Raw genomic sequence first — 19,041 nt, 5'->3', positions numbered from 1 at the left:
CTTAATTTGTTAGATTACTGTTGTTGCTTCCTCATAGATAAAAGTCATTCAACTTTGGGTCAGGTCCCATCTCCTACTTAAAGGTAGGGTTAAAGCCAATTCTGACAAGTGGGACTTTTCAGAGTTCACCATTGCTTTTTGTTGTATCTCATCATGCAGCCTTACCATCATTTTGTGAGTATTACTTCAACCCTCCCTTTGAGCCCCTGGACACTGTGTCCTGGAAGTTTCTCTTGCTTAAGTCTCTTTTCCTAATGGCTGTAACAACACCCACCCAGAGAGTGTTCTCAGCCCACAGTGCTCTCAATGAAGCAAAATCTGTGCATTTTGATCAGACCTGTACATTCCATCCCATAGTGACATAATGGAGAGAGATATGGCTATCCTGATCAGTTGTGGCTTTTAAGAGGGGTTTCTTTATGGGTTCTATTTAATAGAATGATTTTATTGTATATGCTGCTTCTCATGTTGGTTTTATTTCAGTTTCTTGGACTTGGCTATGTTTTAAATTGTACTTTAATGAACTGGCTTATTTTTTACACTGTTTTTTTTTTAAAATTGTAGGTCAATTTGGCATTTTAAAAAAATGTTATATTTGAAATTGTATATTTGTTTTATTATTGTAAACAGGCTTGGGAAGACTGTGGCCTTGAAAGGCAACTTAGAAATATTTGAAACAACAACAATAGTTTAAATAAGAAATAATTTAAATTTCTATAAAGCATGGGAGTTGTTCTACTACCCTTCTGTCCATATATGTTTATTGCTGAGGAGTGGGGGGTGGCATTTCTTAGACACCTGTAGTGGTAATGGGGGACTTCAATTACTCTGATATCTGTTGGGAGACAAACTCTCAAGCATGGTCTCTCTAGGAAATTCCTGAACTGCCTTGCTGACAACTTTCTCCTTCAGAGATTGCAGGAAGCCACCCTTGACTTGATTCTGAGCAATAGGGAAGAGTTAATTGAAATGGTGAAAGTAGCAGAAACTTTGGGGGAAAGTGACCATGTAATTCTCAAGTTCTTGATTTTAAGGAAAACTGATTTTAATAAATGCAGAGCAATGATAACTAGGATTTAATGGCAGGAAAACTAACAGGAAGGGAATTCAGGAGGGTTGGCCATACCTAAAAAAAAGGGAAATATTAAAGGCACAATCAGAAATTATCCCAGTGAGGGGGGGAAATGGGGAAATCACATAAGTAGACAATGTGGCTATACAACAAAAATGATCTGAAAATCAAAAGGACACACATGGAAGAAGGGACAAATCATTAAGGTAGTATACAGGCAGATAGCCTGGAATTGCAGAGATAGTATCAGGAAGACTATCCTTGATATGTTAGAAAACTGTAGAAAATAACAAAGTGAAATTTGACAGACACAAGTGCAAAGTTCTTTATTTAGGAAAAAGAAATCAAAAACACAGGTTATAAATGAAGCATACCTGGCTTAGTAATATTTATTATTTATTTATTGCATTTTTATACCGCCCAATAGCCAAAGCTTGTTGTCGATCACAAGCTAATTATTAGTCAGCAGTGTAATGTGGCTGAAAAATAGGCAATCCAGTTTTAAGTTACATCAATAGAAGTAGTTTCAAAATTATGGGAAGTCATTGTTCCACTATACCTTACACTAGTCAGTCTAGTTCCGACTCCACACTTCCAGAGCTTTTCTACATGAGGCTTAATCCACTGTATCTTTTTTGATTCTGCCACAGAATTGAGATCCAAGCACTATACAAGGAACATTTTCTTTCCTGCTTTTCCACTATATAACCTCTAGGTTTCTTAGACTACATTTGCTTGCCTCTGCTGCTGAGTTTCACTATTCCTCACTGGCTGAGGGCTCCTTTTTTGGGCTCTTCCTATTTGCCTTCATTGTTCCACTGCTTTAATTCATCTTTCTCCTCAGTCACTCTACTTCACTTTGCTCTATTGGCTTTCTTCTCAGCTGAACTTCCCTCCTTGGCTTCTCTGCTTCTTCTCCAACCATCTTTTCCCTTCTCCTAGCTCCTCTCTTTACTCATTTCCAACTGTTTCTTTTAAAAATTAAATCCAACTCTCTTTCTCTCCATTCTGTGTCCATTCTACTTTCCACAGCTCACATTCCAACACCCTTAGGAGCAGGCATTGCATAAAAAGGAAAAACAACACACAGGGAGAGGACCAGCCAAAATGAGCTGGGGGAATGGCTGCTGTAGGGGACAGTTTAGGGGAGCCAAAGGCAGCTAGTCTCTTAGCAAAGTATTTTAGGGAACAAGGCTATTTTAGCTAATTTGTGGTCTTTGCAAATCTAGAGATTAAGGAGAGGCTCCACATACCAAGAAAAGGTTTTAGCCCTGTCTTCTGGTCGCAGGAAATAGGATCTTACCAAGTGTTGAATGACTTCCAATCTATGAGAACATGTATTAATCAAGTAATAATGTCCTTTTTTCTGAGCATTTCTTAATGCAGACTCTCAGCCAGTGCCCTGTTTGTATTGAAACAGCAGTTCAAACATGAACACACATTTCTGATGAGTTAAGTTACTGGGAGATTTGTTACAAAGTTTGTACCTCTATTTTAGACATTGCAATATTACTGTAAGCAAATGTGTAGTATTTGGTTTGGTTACGGTGGTTGTTTCAAAACTGATTTAGAATTCTATTTTTGTAGGTTACAGGATTTCCTATACAGATGCCATATCTAGATATACAGTCAATAACTGAAGCTGTTTATCAGACAGGAATTCATTCCTCAGAAGTTCCCAACACAGAATTTGCTCTTGCAGTGTATATTCATCCTTATCCAAATAACATGTTATCTGTCTGGATCTATATAGTGTCTTTGGTCCGCCATCAGTAAGTAGTAATGACCCACAAACCTCTTCAGGAATCAGGTATTCTGTGAAACCATTAGATGCTTGATGGTTGTGATGTCTAAATTTTCACTGTTATCTTGTGATTCATATTGTTTTTGAAGAAATTATCTTTCAAACATTCCTGAGATATTGCTTTCTTGTGAATTTACATCACTTTTCAATAATTTCATTTTATTTTTAGTTCCTAATAGATTTTAAGAATTATTAGAAAATAAATGCTTTGCTCATATACATCTTTTATATTGCAAGATTATTGAATTTAGCCAAATTCAACCAGTTTTATATTACTGGTTGATTCATAATAGTTATTCATTAAAACACAGTTGTTTAAAATCCTAAATCTATTTGTTGATTTTCCATTACATAAAGACAAAACAAGAAAAGCCAGATAATAGATAAAAGGCTTTTTTTCTATATCTTAGTGAATTTGGGTAGTTTGAATCGAAGCAAAAGCTAACTTTTTAAAATGTTATTTACGAGGATCATTAATGCAGATTTGGGATAAGGAGTAGACTGCATGATTGTTTCTCTTTTCTCATACCCTTGGTTTGTAAATTTCCCAACTTCTTCCCCACCCCACCCCTTCTACTTCAGCATTATGTCTAGCCAACATTTAGTCCTAGTTAACACACACCTCAGAGTACCCAAATCTTTGGGTTAGTATGGATTCTAAAATCTAGGCTCTGAGTACCCTCGGTTTTCTGTTACCCTTGTTAGTGAGAAGAAGCAGACTTCATTACTTTAAGTTAATAAAGCCTCCTTCTGCATTGCTTTTTGTTTAATTTTGATGGGGGAAAGTTCATATACTTTGTTGCGTGAAGGTTCATATACTCATTGTATATAAGGTGGTATTATGTGTTTAGAGTCAATTAGCATGTCTAAGAGTATATAAAAGATTGATTGTTACTGCTAGTCAAAAATAATTTATGGAGTTCAGAGAGCAAGTTGTGTGTGTTTGGGAAATATAGCTTTAATCCAACTATATTTCATTCCCTTTTTTCTTCTTCCCCAGGTTTTTCTCTTGCACTAAGATAATTTTACTTATCCATGGCCTTGTTTTACATAATCCTGTGGTTTAGCATTATATAAAAAGCTATGAGCTCTTGAATCCTCCTTCTGCTGCAAGGAGATTGAAAGCCTTTGCTTCTGCTTTAAAATAACTTGTCAGAACCTGGACAAACCATGGTTAGTTTAAACAATGGTTTAGGGCAGGGATGCACAGCGTGCAGCTCTTCAAACTCTGATTTACTATACTGGCTTATTTCCCAAAAAACAGCCTTTCCCTAATCGGTTCACATATAAATATTAAAATGACATTTAAAATACAATATTAAAAGCACAACATTAAAAACAATTCCAATTACAATAAAAGCAGTACAAGGAGCAGTAAGATGGAGTAGCATGGTTAATTTAATTACAGCCCAGTGAAAGCCTGGGTGAACAAGTGTGTTTTCAGGAGGTGATTGAAAGATACCACACTTTCTGCCTCCTGTACTGCATGTGGGAGGAGTTTCCAAAGGATGTGTGGCGCTACTGAGAAGGCCCACCATGGGGGGATTGCATGGCAACATTCTATTAGTTTTCGAGTGACCAGCAAAGACTCCTCTGATGATCTTAAAGCTCAACTGGGTATGTATATGGGAACGCTGTCTGCTAGCTATCCTGGTCCCATGTTGTTTTCGGCTTTCTGTGACAATAACATAAACTTGTATGTGGTTTGGTAGCTAATAGGTAGCCAATAAAGTTCTTTTAACACAGATGTTATATGAGCATAGCTGAGTGTCCCAGTGAGCAACCTAGCTGCTGCAGCTTCTGAATCACACACAAGGACAGCCTCACATAGAGTGCAGTGTAGTAATCTAAATGTGCTATTCCTATCCAGGAATGAGCATAGTTGGTGTACCAGCTGAAGTTAGTAAATGGTGCTCTGGGCCATGGAGATCACCTGGGCCTCCAGTGACAAAGATTGATCCAGGAGCACCCCAAAACTATGGAGCTGCTCCTTTACAGGGAGTGCAACACCATCCAGAACAGGCAAACAGCCCAATTCCTGGACATGGAGACTGCTTGTCTTATTGGGGTTCAGCTTCAGTTTATTGGCTGCATCCAAGCACCAGTTCAGAGCATACACGGCCTCTCCCAATTCAGATGTCACAGAGAAATAGAGCTGGGTGTCATCAGCATACTAGTGACATCTTGCCCCAAATCTCCTGAAGACCACCCCCAATGGTTTTAGACTACAACTCCCATCAGAAACTCATAGAGTGGGAAGGTACCTTGGAGATCACCTAGTCCAACCCCCTGCTTAATAGAAGCTTGCAATGCAAGCTGAAGCTACAGCATTCTTGACAGGTGACTATCCATCCTCTGCTTAAATGCCTGTAGGGAAGGAGAACTCTCCACTTCCTGAGGCAATATTGTATGTTTAATGTTTTAATTTTTATATATGTCTATTTGTTTTAACTGTGTATGTTTTAATTTGTAAAGCTGCCTTGAGTCCCAGTATTGGGGAAAAGGTGGGATATAAATATGATGATGACGGCTACAATTATGTCTGCTCCATCTTCTGCATGACAGCCTTTCAGTTATTTGAAGACTGCTATCATGTCTTCCCTTAATAGAACTATTTCGTCTTGTGATCTGGACTCCTCTTAATGCAGCCCAAGATTATATTAGCATTCTTAGCCCAAGATTGCATTCCACTGCTGGCTCATATTCAGCTTGTGATCCATTAAGACACAGACCAGGTCTCCCCAATCTTATATTTGTGTTTTTGATTATTATTTTTGTACCTAAATGCAAGACTTTACATTTATCTCTGTTGAATGTCATCTTGTTAGATTCAGCCCAGTATTTCCACATGTCTAGATCCTTTAAATCTTGGTACTGTCTTCTATGGTTTCAGTTGTCCATCCTAGCTTCATGTAATCTGCAAATCCCCTCTATACCCTTATCCAAGTAATTTATAAAAAATGTTTTATAAATCCTTGAATATTAGCTATGCTGGCTGGTGCTGATGGGAGTTGTAGTCTCAACACATCTGGAAGGTAGAGTTTAGAGATGGCTGTTCTAAACCATAGTTAAGATTAACTAAAGTTACAGGTTCAGACATCATCATCATAATACATGATTAATTGAAAATAGAAGCAAAAGCTTCTGATCTCCTCCTCGTGGCAATGCTGCGTAGTGGGGAGATAAGCCCAAGTTTCAGGCAACCATTATTTGGCATTACATCGAAACCAGGTAATTCGGTACATTTACTACACTTCAGTGTTGACTTCTATATTACTAGTGATCTTCGTAATACACAGAAATGTGTGTATACTTACATTTAATGTCAAGGAGTTTTCATTTATAAAAATACGTTGTCTTCAACACTGACTATAGTTACATAGATAAATAAGAGATTTCTTATCACTCTTGTCTGCTTTATACTATATTCCAAATGTGATTCAGTAAAGAATCTTGAGTTCTGAACATTTAAGCTGCTAAACTTACTGCTAGGAGGCACTCAGCAAGTGCTACTAAGAACATAGATTGGATCGTAGGTATATAAATTTTAAAGGACATATCTTCTGAATCTATTTCCACATAACGCATCCAGAGTTTCTAAAACAAAAGGCATTAAGCCAAGGTTACCCAATACTATTCCTTTCTAACAGCATATGCATTCTTTGCCCATTCTACATGTACCTACTTATATTAAAGTTAACTTAGGACAGGGGTAGGGACCCTTTTTGGTCCAAGAACTGAATTGGCTCTAGACAATCACTTTGGGGATTACATGCCAGCAATGGGTGGGTCACTCCACTGCTGGCAGACAGCCCCAGCATGGTGGCCCAGAACCCAAACATACACTGATAATCACACACACCACCCCTCCCACCACTGCAATAAGGCATAGGTGTCATTGCATCAGGGAAGCAGTAATGTGGGTTGGGGTTAGAATAATGGCTGAGATGGCATATCGCAAACTGTATGCATCAACCCGGAAATTGGTTTTCACTATCCTCCCTGTGTACAATTGTATATGGACTTTGTTAAAAAAGGGGGGAGGAGAAGTTTCCTATAACTCTATTTGGAGTACATTGCTGAATCCCCAAATAGTTAGAACTCAGCATTACCGTTTGCCTGTATAAGCCATCGTGATTTCACAGTATTCCACCGTAAGGTCTGTAGATTCAATTGTTCATAACCTTGTGCAGAAACATTTCCTGTCTCTCTTCCTCTCCTTCACAGAAGAGGATGATGTCTCAGTGATGGTGTAAGAATACTGACTTTTTTTGTTAGATTCTTTTTAAAAGTACACTTCCTGCTTCATTTCCTCCCTGTTTTGTTAGAATTAGACTTTAAAAAGTCTGCTGGGATGTATGCTGTGGCATTCAAATACACATACACACACATTACTCAAAACTAGTTTTATTTTCATAAAGAGTGCATGGCACTCATCTGGACTTTTGTTGTGGATATTTCTTTCTCATGACCATGACACACACACACATTTTAATTCCTGATGTAGGAACCTCATGTAGTGTGACGATTCAGTGAAGCTGACCAATCCCATTTTTTAAAAACAACAACAGGAAATGGTTGGCAGTGCATATTCTATTGTCAAAATAATACTATAATGACAAACGCAAAAGGCTAAATAATAAATATAAAAACAAAGAAGAAACCCAGAAACCAATAGCATGTAGCAGACCTTTTTAAGAATTAAGTTTCAGGACTTAAATACAAATAAGATGTAAGGTTTGCTGTTTTACCTAGACAATTTACCCTTTCCCCCCACAATTCCAGTGTTAATTATTAGCTAGTGTTTGAGTGTAAAGGCCTTTAAGGTAGACACCTTTGATGTATTAGTAATTCTGTGCTGCTGTCTCACACATGGAGGATGAAACTGAAGTCAACATAAGAATTTTAGAAGCAACCTGCTGTTATTTCAAGTCATGGATCACCACAAGACTGTACATTCAAAGTATTATTGAGGTAGTCAAACACTGGAGAGGTTTTTTTTACATATAATATTGCAAACTGAGATGAGTATACTTCCCTTTCAAATGTATTCTGCAATCCTTCATCCCCCCCCATAAAATGAAGCCATCAGAAATTACACCATATAGCAAGACTGCCTTACTCCTATCTTTTTTTTCCTGTCAAGGAAGACATGTAAGGGAAAACAAGGTAACACTAAAATGGGTTTATGAAAGAAGTGGCAAGGACATTACCTAGGATATAAAAGATGTCTCCAAAATGTTTTACTTCTCTCGAATTGCCATTTCCGTTAAAGAAATACTCTGAAAATATATTACGGTATAAAATAATTATCACTACAGAGGATTGCTTCTCCCCTAAATTAAAGAATATTTTCTTGCAGCATGTTCAGCTCTTGAAGAGCCATTTAAATCAATGCTATTTTTCTCAAAATGTTAAGTGTTTTAGGATGATCCCTTCTTCCCTGGGTTAAGTCAGTGTCATTAACTTCTATATTCATGTTTTCCACCATTTCCCATTCCCAGACCTCAGGATGCAGGCACTACCCTATACTTCCAACCCCCATGGGTTTCTTTTCATATCTACATCAGATAGGAAATTAACTCCTTAATTTTGTAAGCTAGAGAAGATTCTCATAGGAGTTCATCACCACCGATTTATCTTCTCCAGTCAAGTAATTCTGCTTCTGATAGGAGCCGAACATAGGAATTTCAAACAGCTAGGGACAATCACATTTCTGATAGTTGTGTAATTAGCAGCCTTAGCATGCATGCCTAGGTCACACCAGAAAGGTATCTGAGTCACTACTAATACAATAGTAGAAATAGGAAATATAGCTGCCCAGGTAGCACCTGATAACTTGCATTTCCCATGCATTTGGCAGATATCATGTACAAGGCTGTATTCTTGTAAGCATTAAATATTACCCCACGCCCAATGCTAGAAGTGGGAATTTATACAATGAAAACGTTAGAACATTTTGGACATAGTTGGTTGCACCTGTGGTAAATCACAAATAATACTTCATCAGCCAAGATAGAAATGTGCTTCATTTAAAGATAGCATTCTTATTCTTTCCAGTTTCATTAGAAAGATCATTTTTGGATTAAGGGAGTAGTCTGGATGAGTATCTGAACTCCCTTTGGTATTTGCTACTGCAGTTACCCTGAGCAAGAGAACCCAAGATAACTCCTGAAACGATTTACATGAATATCACAGTAGTTTTTGATTCCCTGAGTTAGTACAACAATTTACCTCTAAAGGGTTTCAGTAAAGACAAAAGTACTTTAAAGTAAAAGACATATAAAAATGTTAAACCAACAACATTATAACACAAAACCTCATCTGTAGCCACGGTTGGAGAATTGAGCTGCTGATTAAATGAAGACGCTCTCTCTTCTCTCCCAAATGGCTTGCCATCTTTTAGGAAACCACGGCACTTGGTGGACTTTAATGCTTTAGTGTCTTAATCAATACTGCATGGAGGTGTGTAGAAGCAGTGGTCTCTTCCTCTTCATGGGAAGACAAACTTGAAGTCAGTGCAGCTAGCTCTCATGAGTTTTAAGGGTAAGTTTAAGTTGAACACGTAGAACTTCCATGTGCCAGAAGTATTCCCACCCCCATCATTCTGAAATCATAACACCCTGTTAGTAGGTATGTTCTCATGTTTGCAAGTTATGCAATTGAGCTACCTTTTGAAAAAAAATGGTATTCAGCCATTTCCCTTTTGTTAAGAGGATCAATGATTATTGCCCTCTGTGTTATTTGACACTGGTAAGATATAGGTTCTGCTACAGTGATCACCTCTCAAAGCAGGGAGTAATACAAGGATAACGTCCAGCAATCTGATAGCTTCTATTGTAGGAAACACTTAAACATGGCTTCACCTCTATGGGTACAGCTAGTGCCATTCCAGCAGCAGTCTGTATATGACCCCGAGCCTGAATACTACCTTGTAAACCAGCTGAGCAAGTCTGCAGTGGGTAAGCGGACGTGTGACTGGATGACACAATCTGCTGACAGTTTTGTTGTGCTGTTTGATACTGTAGAGGAGTTTGATGTGCTTGAACATACTGGGGTATGTGCTGCTGTGGAGGCTGAGTGGTTGTTTGAAATAAACTGTGCTGGGCAGCTTGAGAACTATGTTGTCCTTTTTGCTTGTTGGCTTCTTTGACATCATTATCGTGGGCACTAGAATAGAAAATTTAACTTAATTTTATTCTCTGTTTTACATAGAGGCCGGAAAACACGATCTGCCCACCCATGTGCAAGCAGAAAACTATTTCATGCATGTTTGAAGGGATAGGCAAGTATTTCTTCTGGTAGAGCCCTTTGTGCCTCATGCAGCAGCAATCTGGACATCTACTTGATTGTATACATGCACTTCTGCTGGAAAGAGGAGCTAAGGAAATACAAACACACACCACACCCATGCGCAAGTAGGCCACCATCTGTGGTGCCTTAGATTCTGGCCCCAGCTTCCATAGCAATAATATAATAGTGCCAGTATTCTGTTTCACTGACATTACCTCACCTTAAAGACACATTTAACAAGCAATTTACATGCTCATAAAACAATTGGACATGCTATTTTAAAACGAGTGTCAAAAAATGAAGCACTCTCTTAAAACATCAGTGGTGTGAAAACACTTTAATTTTCTCTGGATTGCACCTTAATGCTGCAATTCTGTGCACTTTCGTTTCTAATCATAAACCATTGAAATCAGTAGGACAGGCATGCAAGCAAACAGGTTTAGGATTAGGATGTTAATTGTATATACTGTATGCTAATGAATCAAGACGTGTTCTAATCAGCTGTCAACTTAATCATATTACTAAAATTTTAATTTATTTCCCCATCTCTTAATGGCTATGAACAATGCGTAGGATTTGAAATCCTTAGTTCTTATGTATTTGCTGCCATTTTATGGTCTTATTATTTTAGGCTTTATTGCTGCTTAATGTTTATGCTGCTCTTCTGTTTTATCATATGTATTTTAGTAGTAGTATTTCTTATTATTATGTGTACTTAAGTAGAAAGGCAGCTAACTGATTCCTTTCAGACAAGGCACCATTCATGCATCAATTTCCATGATGTTAAAGCCACTTTGAGCCAAATTTCCCCTGCAGTTTTAATGCCTATCAAAAATCTATGGTGAAAAGTCTGTATACAAAATGGTTGTGTGAACCACTGACCAGTTAATTTCAAGCAGTGGATTGCAGATAGAAAAGAATGGATACAGGTCAAGGCAGCATAAAAGGAAAATTCACATTCTGGTCAGAAGCAGAAATAAGGATCCCAATTATAATGAAAGTCCCCTTATAATAAAGTAGTTAGGAATGGCTAGTATGTATACGTTTGACTAATAAAGCTATAATGTTGAAATTTTTCATAACTTGGATAAATTTGGAGCAGAAGAGTGGGAAATCAGAGAAAATTAGAGAAATTACAGTGGAAGTATTCAAGGGTAAAAATGATCCAAATCAAGAATAACACCACTATGACTGTCTGCTTCTTCAAAGCAGCTAGCCCAGTGATCACAGGGGAAAATACAACCTGCATGGTGTTTAACATTTCTCCTTCCCCATCACATCCCTCGTGTGGTTTATTGTTAGAAACCATTATTAAAAACTTACACCAGTAGCCGTTCAATGCATGGCACTAGGAAGTCCCAGGAGTATGCAGTAAGACGATGGAATCGTGCTGGCCATGTTGGAGAAAGACGCAAGATAATCCTTGAGGAAGCCACACACGCAGCAGCCACTAGCGAAGGGGCATAATTTAAAAATGCATGATCTGGAGAGACATCGGAGGATCACGGTTAAGTCAAACACAGTATTAGCTGTGTAAGTAAGAAACTATGGGGTCTTTAGAATAAAGCCATTAAAACGCACCTTGCAGAGATACTTCCAAAAAGTAGTCAGCATATTTTGCCATATACAACTTTGTTTTTTCCAAGCAAACCATTGGCCATCCATCATGGAGATCAGATTCATGAACAGCAATGGAGAGATAATAGTCAATAAAGTGAGCAGCAGTTGGAAGGCAGAGGTTCCACTGAAAAGTTTCTAGCAACAGCAGCTCCATGTGCAACAAGTTCTGTTTAGTTAGTACCAGGTTCATGTTAGTCATACAACCCAAGCTGTTTAGCTGTTCAAGTTTAGGCACACTGTCTTCCTTCTCTTCAAATTTACCTTGAGGGAAATGAGAAGGTGAAATACCATTACAACGTTAAGTACATGATAACACAAATTATGTATGTTCTCATACAGGGTGGGTCATACTTTTAACAGACAAGGCTCAATGCTTTTAAAAACATTTGCTATAAAGGATTAGTGGATTGCCTCCGCCTTCTGCAAAAAGTTACCACTGGTGTACTCTCTGAGCACCTCAGAGGGAAAAGCTACAGAGGTGGCACAGAGCATAACTCAGGGATTGCAGAAGCGCAGCTGGTTTCATTTCATGCCATTTATTTATTACATTTCTATACTTGCCCAATAGCCGAAGCTCTCTAGGCAGTTTACAATTAAAAATGTTAATGGTATACTCTTAACAATGATACAATGATACAGGATACATTAAAATTAAGTTTCTCATTCAAGGATTGGCAGCATTGTTTTTTGTTTAAGTTTTAACAAGTTTTGGTTTGGTTATTTCCAAAATGCTTGCTAGGTGTCAAGTAATCACTTTTTACTTGGGCTGCATAACATGCTGTGCTGGATGCAATGATATCTACAATAACCAGGTTTTGGTCTCCATATTTTCCAAGCACAATTCAAGAAGGGATTCAGATATGGGCAGCTGTATGATGCAATCATTGAAATTCCACCCTCTGCAAATACCATAAGGCATACTTGGAAATTAAATAGGCAAAACCTTTTGAGGTAGCCACAACTTTGGCAGTAATTCTGCCCATAGTTATGTAACTATTGGCATAGGGCATGTGAGTAAGAATGCAATTCATGGAATAGCACTTACCAAGACACCACCTAGCCCCTGTACCTCCTTTGCAATCCTTCAATACCCTGCAGCATTTTGTGTGGCTGTAGGCCATATAATACCTTGCAGAATAAGCATATTTAGCTGAGAAATGGAGGACATGGTAATACTTGTAAATGCTAAATGAAAAGGCTGCCATTAAATAGAGAAAGGAGGGAGAGGATACCTCCAGGGAAAGCTCAAGCAGAAGAGCATTCAGATAGCATCAAATGACACTTAGAAAACATTCCTGATACAAGTTAGGTTTTCTGAGGGCTGGACTGTGAAAATGCTTCCCAATAAAGATATAGACCGTTGGAGACCATCGTGGTCTAGTGGATAAAAATCTTGGACGTGGCGGATCAGTATTAGACCTTACAATGCAAGACTCAGCAACTTCAGTCTGTTAAACATGTTGCTTTATACTTACTCGCTAAAAGCAAGCAGGAAAGAGCAACCACATGTAGCTGTTGAATGGATATGTCGTAACGGTCCATAAAGAGGTCCAGTAGATAAACAGCGAGGTGACGGGCAGCAGGACAGAGTCTGAAGCGATTGCTCACAATGGCAATCAAGTCGGCAAAGTATCTTCTCAGATTTAACTGGGGAGACTGGCCTTTATAGGAGGGAAGCTTCAGCTCCTAAGTGGAGAATAATAGGGTTTTGTTTTGTTTTTAAGATGGCATCTACCACTATATATGCACTTGCGTTGCAATTGACTAGGGTTAAGGGAATTTAAGACATTTAGGGTTCGAAGATCCTATACTTAACAGTTTATTCCATAGTTTTTACAGATAAGAACAGATAACCTCTGCACAAACATTAAGAATATACAACAGTTGAAGGGATATGCATGCTGATGCTAATCTTTGAGCACTGTTGCTGCTTCTCCATGATCAGATATTACACTCCACTGAAGATAATTGAAACAGGAAACCATGTGAGGTAGGCAAATGACATGGCTACTGCCAATATCAGTTCCATACTTTCCTGGGGGATGGGCATACTGAAGAGGCAAGTAACCACACTTCTGCTGATCTCACTTGTACTTCCCATTTCAAATCTTACCTTTGTGGCATGGGACCCAACTTCACAGAAAAGCCAACCATACCATGAGTGCTTCCAGATGGCGTTTTTATAATACCAGTGCCCTCCACATTCTTCCAGTCATAACCTTCCCATGTTTTCCCACCACTTCTTCCATCTTTTTCTTTACCGCAGAAAATCCATTAAGGAGAAAAAAGACAGAATTGTTGCACAATTCCTTTTGACTGGAAGCACTAGTAGCCTCTGACTGGAACTACCCCATGGTGAACCATTAAAAATTCTGTCAGATCCAAAAAAAACTATTAACACTGTCAAGTACATAAAATGTGGCTGTCATGATTTGAAGAAATATCTACCGAAAAGGGTAAAATTAGGAAGCAGAAGATAATTCCACTCTTGATTTTACTTCAAATAGCATAATAGTCTGTTACTAAGAGGAATCATGCCAATGCTTTGCCAATATCACGCATGGAAGTTGCACAAGATCAAAAAAAGGTTGTCCCTAAATTTTTTGGATATACAAGACTCGGAATTTATTATTCAATATTATAGCTGTGTGTTAAACTGTAATAACATGGGGCCTGATCCAAATCAGGGACAGCACGCACAGGTAGGGGAGGTTTAAACCTTTCCACCCAGCCCATTGGCCCTCCCACCACCACAGGGACTAAAATAAAACATCTGCATTTTGCTGATGTTATTCTCCCCACTATTTTTAAAGTTTCTGTGGTGATTGTGGGAGTTTGGGTGGGGGAAGGGAGTAGGTAGATGGGACAAACATGGTAATCCCAATCTGGATTGGGCCCTTGTATGCTTCCACTAAAATAAACAAAATAGTGAGGAACAAGTGTACGCTATGTATTTAAAATTGCATGTAGTTTAGCCCTCAGAACAGTCAACAAGACATCTCATTTTCATGGATTAAAATACACACATCATTTCCAAGCAAGAAGAAAAGGCCAGTCTATAACCAATCAATAATACCCCCAAACAATTGCATGGATTTAACGAAGAATATTTTACAGTAGAATAAAACTAGCATTTCAGGGTTGCTGTTGGAATATTTACATGGCTTGTCTAAGGTATCTTTCTTAGTTTATGTTGAGATCAATAAGGCCCTTAAAGCTGGTGGGAGAGCAGGCATTGTAACTACTCAAAGTTCACAGACCACTTCTGCTTAAAACAGCTTTTTATGAAAGTTTAGTTTCAGTAAGATTGACATTTCAAATGGGGTAAGTGCAAATTGAGTGGGTTTTCTTTCAACAAATACTTAGAAGGATTCTAAAGTATTTTAGAAGATGCAACCTTTACAGACTGCTGTATTAAGCATGCTAACAAGTTCTGCTGAATTCAGTAGGACTTGCTTCTGAGTAAACATGCTTTGGGTAATTCTAAAAGTTGCATATTTTCTCTTTCTCAAAGTCTCAAATGTATTCATATACATTCAGATGTTTACAAGACGAGAATGCTGCCATTATTAAACATCACCAGATATTTATAGCCGTGGTAACTGCTGAGAGAGCATTTGTACAACCAGAGACAACTACATATCACAAGGTTAAGAAATAGGTGACAAATGTTTAAACAATTAACAGTATTGACATATTAACTGGTAATTCCAGTAGAGTTGCTATCATTCTTCTGGCCAGGTTTATGCTAACAACTGCAGAAAACTAAGGCAGCCTTTCTAATCACTGCACCATAGTAAAAGCGGCAACTAGTGAATATCTATCCATTGAATACTTTTGAAAAGCAAAGAAGTCCTGCCAGAATCAGGACTTCAAATATTTATAAAGGGGGGTGGGTGGAAACAAGTGTATATCTCGTAAGCAAAAACAATAATTTTTTTAAAAAACACCAATCACTTCTAATTCCCATAAATACTGGCTGAATTTGGCCACCTCTGTGGACTTTTGCTAAACAACAAATGTTAATTGTTTTCATGCTGATCTTTTGAATAAGAGGGTTGCATGTTCATCATAGTCTGCTTCCAGAGGAAGAGACAAAGAAACCTAAATGGGGACAGCAATGTTCGACTAGGATCTATAGCATTAGCCAGCTGCTTTAATGTCCCTTTAACAACTATGACCCAGCATCTCACAGTTGTTGCTGCAATCCTAAAACAGTTCATAGGTTCTAGGTGGCTTGTCAACCACCCCAATAACCCACCATTGTCTGGTTCATAGATAAAGAGAAGCTACAGTGGCAGGGGATTTGGAACTTGGCACCCATGGTGCCACAATCCAGGGTGGCTAATAAGGTATGAGGCTTCCATTCAGGTCAGCAAGCTTCAGGGCAGATCATTAGAAGTTGCCCTGATGTAATATTTCAAGTAAAGAAGATCTTTCACATTGGAATCCCCTTAAATACCAAATAGTTTGAAATGGGAATGTGCTGTTTTGGGGAGGGGTAGACTGGCTAGAGATAAACAAAAAAGGTTATTTTAAAAAGTTATTCTTTGAGTAGTAGTTTCATCTAGATGTGCCCTGAGATTAAGAAGATAAGGCTGATCAAGTGGAAGAAGTTTTAAATGAACTCTTTGAACATGACATATTCACCTTCTCTTACTTCTATCGTTGCTGGAAAACACTTTACATGAAATAGTTGTTTCAACCACCCTCCAGTCCTCAGAAGTAACATTTCAGATTCTTTTTATAAAAGCAACAATTCCAGGTTTAAATGCTCCCAAATGTACATATGTCAAGCAGTCACCATGCCTCAGAAGATAAGACACCTAAATTCACATTTATGAAATCTCATTCAAATTCCATCTCTGCTATAGACAAGTCAGGTAGCCTTGGGCAAGTCACTTGTGAAGCCTGGGATATTTACTTCGGCCCCAATCCAGAGGAAAATGGTGCAAGCTGATGTTAAGCAAGCAATAACCTGGATCCAAACTTTTCTTCTGTGAGAGTTTGCACTCAAGGGCTCCCCCCTCCTGCAGATCTGCTCCTGGGAGTTGGGTGACCCTTAGGAATGGTGTGAGGAGAGGCAGACAGAGGGGAGGGGGTTGGCAGAATTGTGCCTCTCTCTTATATGAGTACAGCAATTTAGGATCCAAGCCATTGAAACCAATGGGATATGTTTAACCTAATTATAAGATTGCAGGCATATGGTCAAATCCTATGTATGTCTATTGAGAAGACCCACTCAGTTTAGTGGGACTTACTGTCAGGTAATTGTGCATAGGACTGCAGTTAGTCTCACCTTTAACTCATCTGACCAAAACCAGTGAGGCAGCTAACATAATTAGTTATCACAATTAACATAAGCTCCATGAAGTTTCAGTGGCCTGACTAACTTTCATTAAGTAAAGGCGCAATCTTATGTATGTTTATACAGAAAAGGTCCTATAACTACCAGCATGCTCCAGCTGCCATGGCTGGCTTGGGCATACTAGGAGTTGTTGGACCTTTCTGTCTTAACATGCATAGGATAACTAGGAGTGAGCCCCATCAAATTCAATGAGACTTACCTTCTAGTAAAGTGTGCTCAATACAGCAGCCTCTGCCATAGTTTTCACACTGAATTTTCACAGTGATTTAACTCATAGGGTAGTTACCAGAGTGAACACAAGCAAAGTCTATAAAAATCAGTCTGGAAACTAAGAGCGCTAAAATAAATAAATAAGAAATCTAGCACAGGTCAAGGTCTTCCTGCAAACTATAAAAGCTTGGGACAAAAAGAGCTGTGGTCCGCCTTGTCCTTTGATGTGCCCAACGTGGGGCGGGGGTGGGAGACGAGGAGAGAAAGAGTTCAGGCAGCTGTTTCCTCCCTTCCACCCACCAAAAGGCCAGAAGCTCAAACTGTCACTCAAGCCGATCTGCCTTCACCGACAGCAGATGCCTGCTGATTTGGAGGCAGGAGTTCAAGAGGGAAAGGTAGCGAGTTACCTTGTAGCGAAGCGCTTGGTGGATATCGGCAGCCAGCTGTCCTTTCCACCACTGCCCTTCTAGCTCCATGGGACGGGGTAAGGCAGCAGGGAATCAGCAGGGGGCGGCGGCAGCGGCAGCACCGAAGCCTGCACAGGAAAGAACGGAAGCGGCACTCGCTCAGAACAGCTCATCGCCCGCCCGCCCGGTTTAAGCCTCTCCGCCGGCGGCAACCACGACGGGACGCAGCCGTTTTCGCTTTCTCGCTCTCCGCCGACGCCGTTTGCACTCAATTAAAAGTAATCAGTAGTTCTCCCCTCCCCTCGTAGCCCTGCAAGTAGCAACAGAACTCCGAGATGCCTCCTCGCCAGGGACGGAGGCCGATGGAGCTGTTCTTCGGGGCCACGCAGCTGATACCACTCACTGCATGTTAAGACGGAGGGAGGCAGGGAGGGAGACAGCGTTGGGGGGGGGAGGGGCTGAGAATGCAGTATCGATTTCACGTCGGTGATTCCCCCGGTGGGACCAAAGAAGCTTGAGATCTAATGAATGGAGCCCCTCCCTCCCTCCCGTCCGTCACCCAGGGATCAGAAAGTGGGGGAGGGCCTCTTGACAAGGGCTCCGAGATCGACCCACGAAAGGGGACCAACAGAGATCTACAGAAGAGGGGGTGAGCGGCGGTCGCCTCCTCCCAGCCCGTCCCGCAACAACGGCCAACTTCTCCTAGCGGCAGCGGGCACAGAAAGAGAGCCAGAACGCAGCTTGGGCGCCCGATGAAAACCCAACAAAGGGGCTTGTCATGCTTCCTCCGCCTGGGGGTTGCCTCTGGACGATCGCTTCTCCACCCCCAACGCCGCCTCCTCCTCACTTACCCGGAGTTTGCAGCCCCACTTCTAATTTACAGCCCCTGGGCCAGGAGATCCAACGTGGGCATCGCCCCGGGCATCTCTTCGTCAAAGGCAGGACAGCAGTATCGGCACCGCGCGGGAGGAGCTCAACTCTGCCATCCCCGTCGGGCTCAACAGCAGCTCCCTTCGTCCATTGTTAAAGGGCTCGGCGAGCGACTCTGTATACAAAGACAGGGAGCCAGACACATGCGGCCGCGCCTCTGCCAATCTACTCTCGCCTTACAACTCCGCGCAAGCCGTGCTCTCCAATCAGTGCACTGCATCCAGAAGGGCACCCACTTCATTCACTCTGCTGCTACCATATGTGAGGAAGTTTTGGGCCAATTGAATTGCCGTAGCAGCTCAGACTTAAAAAAAAAAAAAAACCACCAAAAAAACAG

At 40.0% G+C, this 19,041-nt stretch overlaps 2 protein-coding genes across 2 annotated transcripts in view; one reads left to right on the top strand and one right to left on the bottom strand.

The window, feature by feature from the left end:
- CC2D2B (coiled-coil and C2 domain containing 2B) overlaps positions 1-2,848 on the top strand; it is a 53,400-nt gene extending 50,552 nt beyond the window's left edge. Inside the window, 1 exon segment of the mRNA XM_063131608.1 lies at positions 2,660-2,848. Within this exon segment, the coding sequence (XP_062987678.1) occupies positions 2,660-2,848 (189 nt within the window).
- Positions 2,849-7,547: 4,699 nt separating this feature from the next.
- CCNJ (cyclin J) lies at positions 7,548-18,672 on the bottom strand. The gene is made up of 6 exons (XM_063131607.1): positions 18,626-18,672; positions 17,775-17,902; positions 13,265-13,475; positions 11,751-12,050; positions 11,493-11,652; positions 7,548-10,046 (listed from the first exon to the last, which is right to left on the bottom strand). Exons 2-6 carry the CDS (start codon positions 17,841-17,843, stop codon positions 9,656-9,658), a joined length of 1,131 nt encoding a protein of 376 aa, XP_062987677.1. The 5' UTR covers positions 17,844-17,902; positions 18,626-18,672; the 3' UTR covers positions 7,548-9,655.
- Between the last annotated feature and the right edge of the window lie 369 nt (positions 18,673-19,041).

The sequence above is a fragment of the Elgaria multicarinata genome, chromosome 8 (assembly GCF_023053635.1).
Source record: "Elgaria multicarinata webbii isolate HBS135686 ecotype San Diego chromosome 8, rElgMul1.1.pri, whole genome shotgun sequence".
NCBI lineage: Eukaryota > Metazoa > Chordata > Lepidosauria > Squamata > Anguidae > Elgaria > Elgaria multicarinata.
Note: the sequence above shows the minus strand (reverse complement) of the source record. Positions and strands in the feature narration are given on the sequence as shown.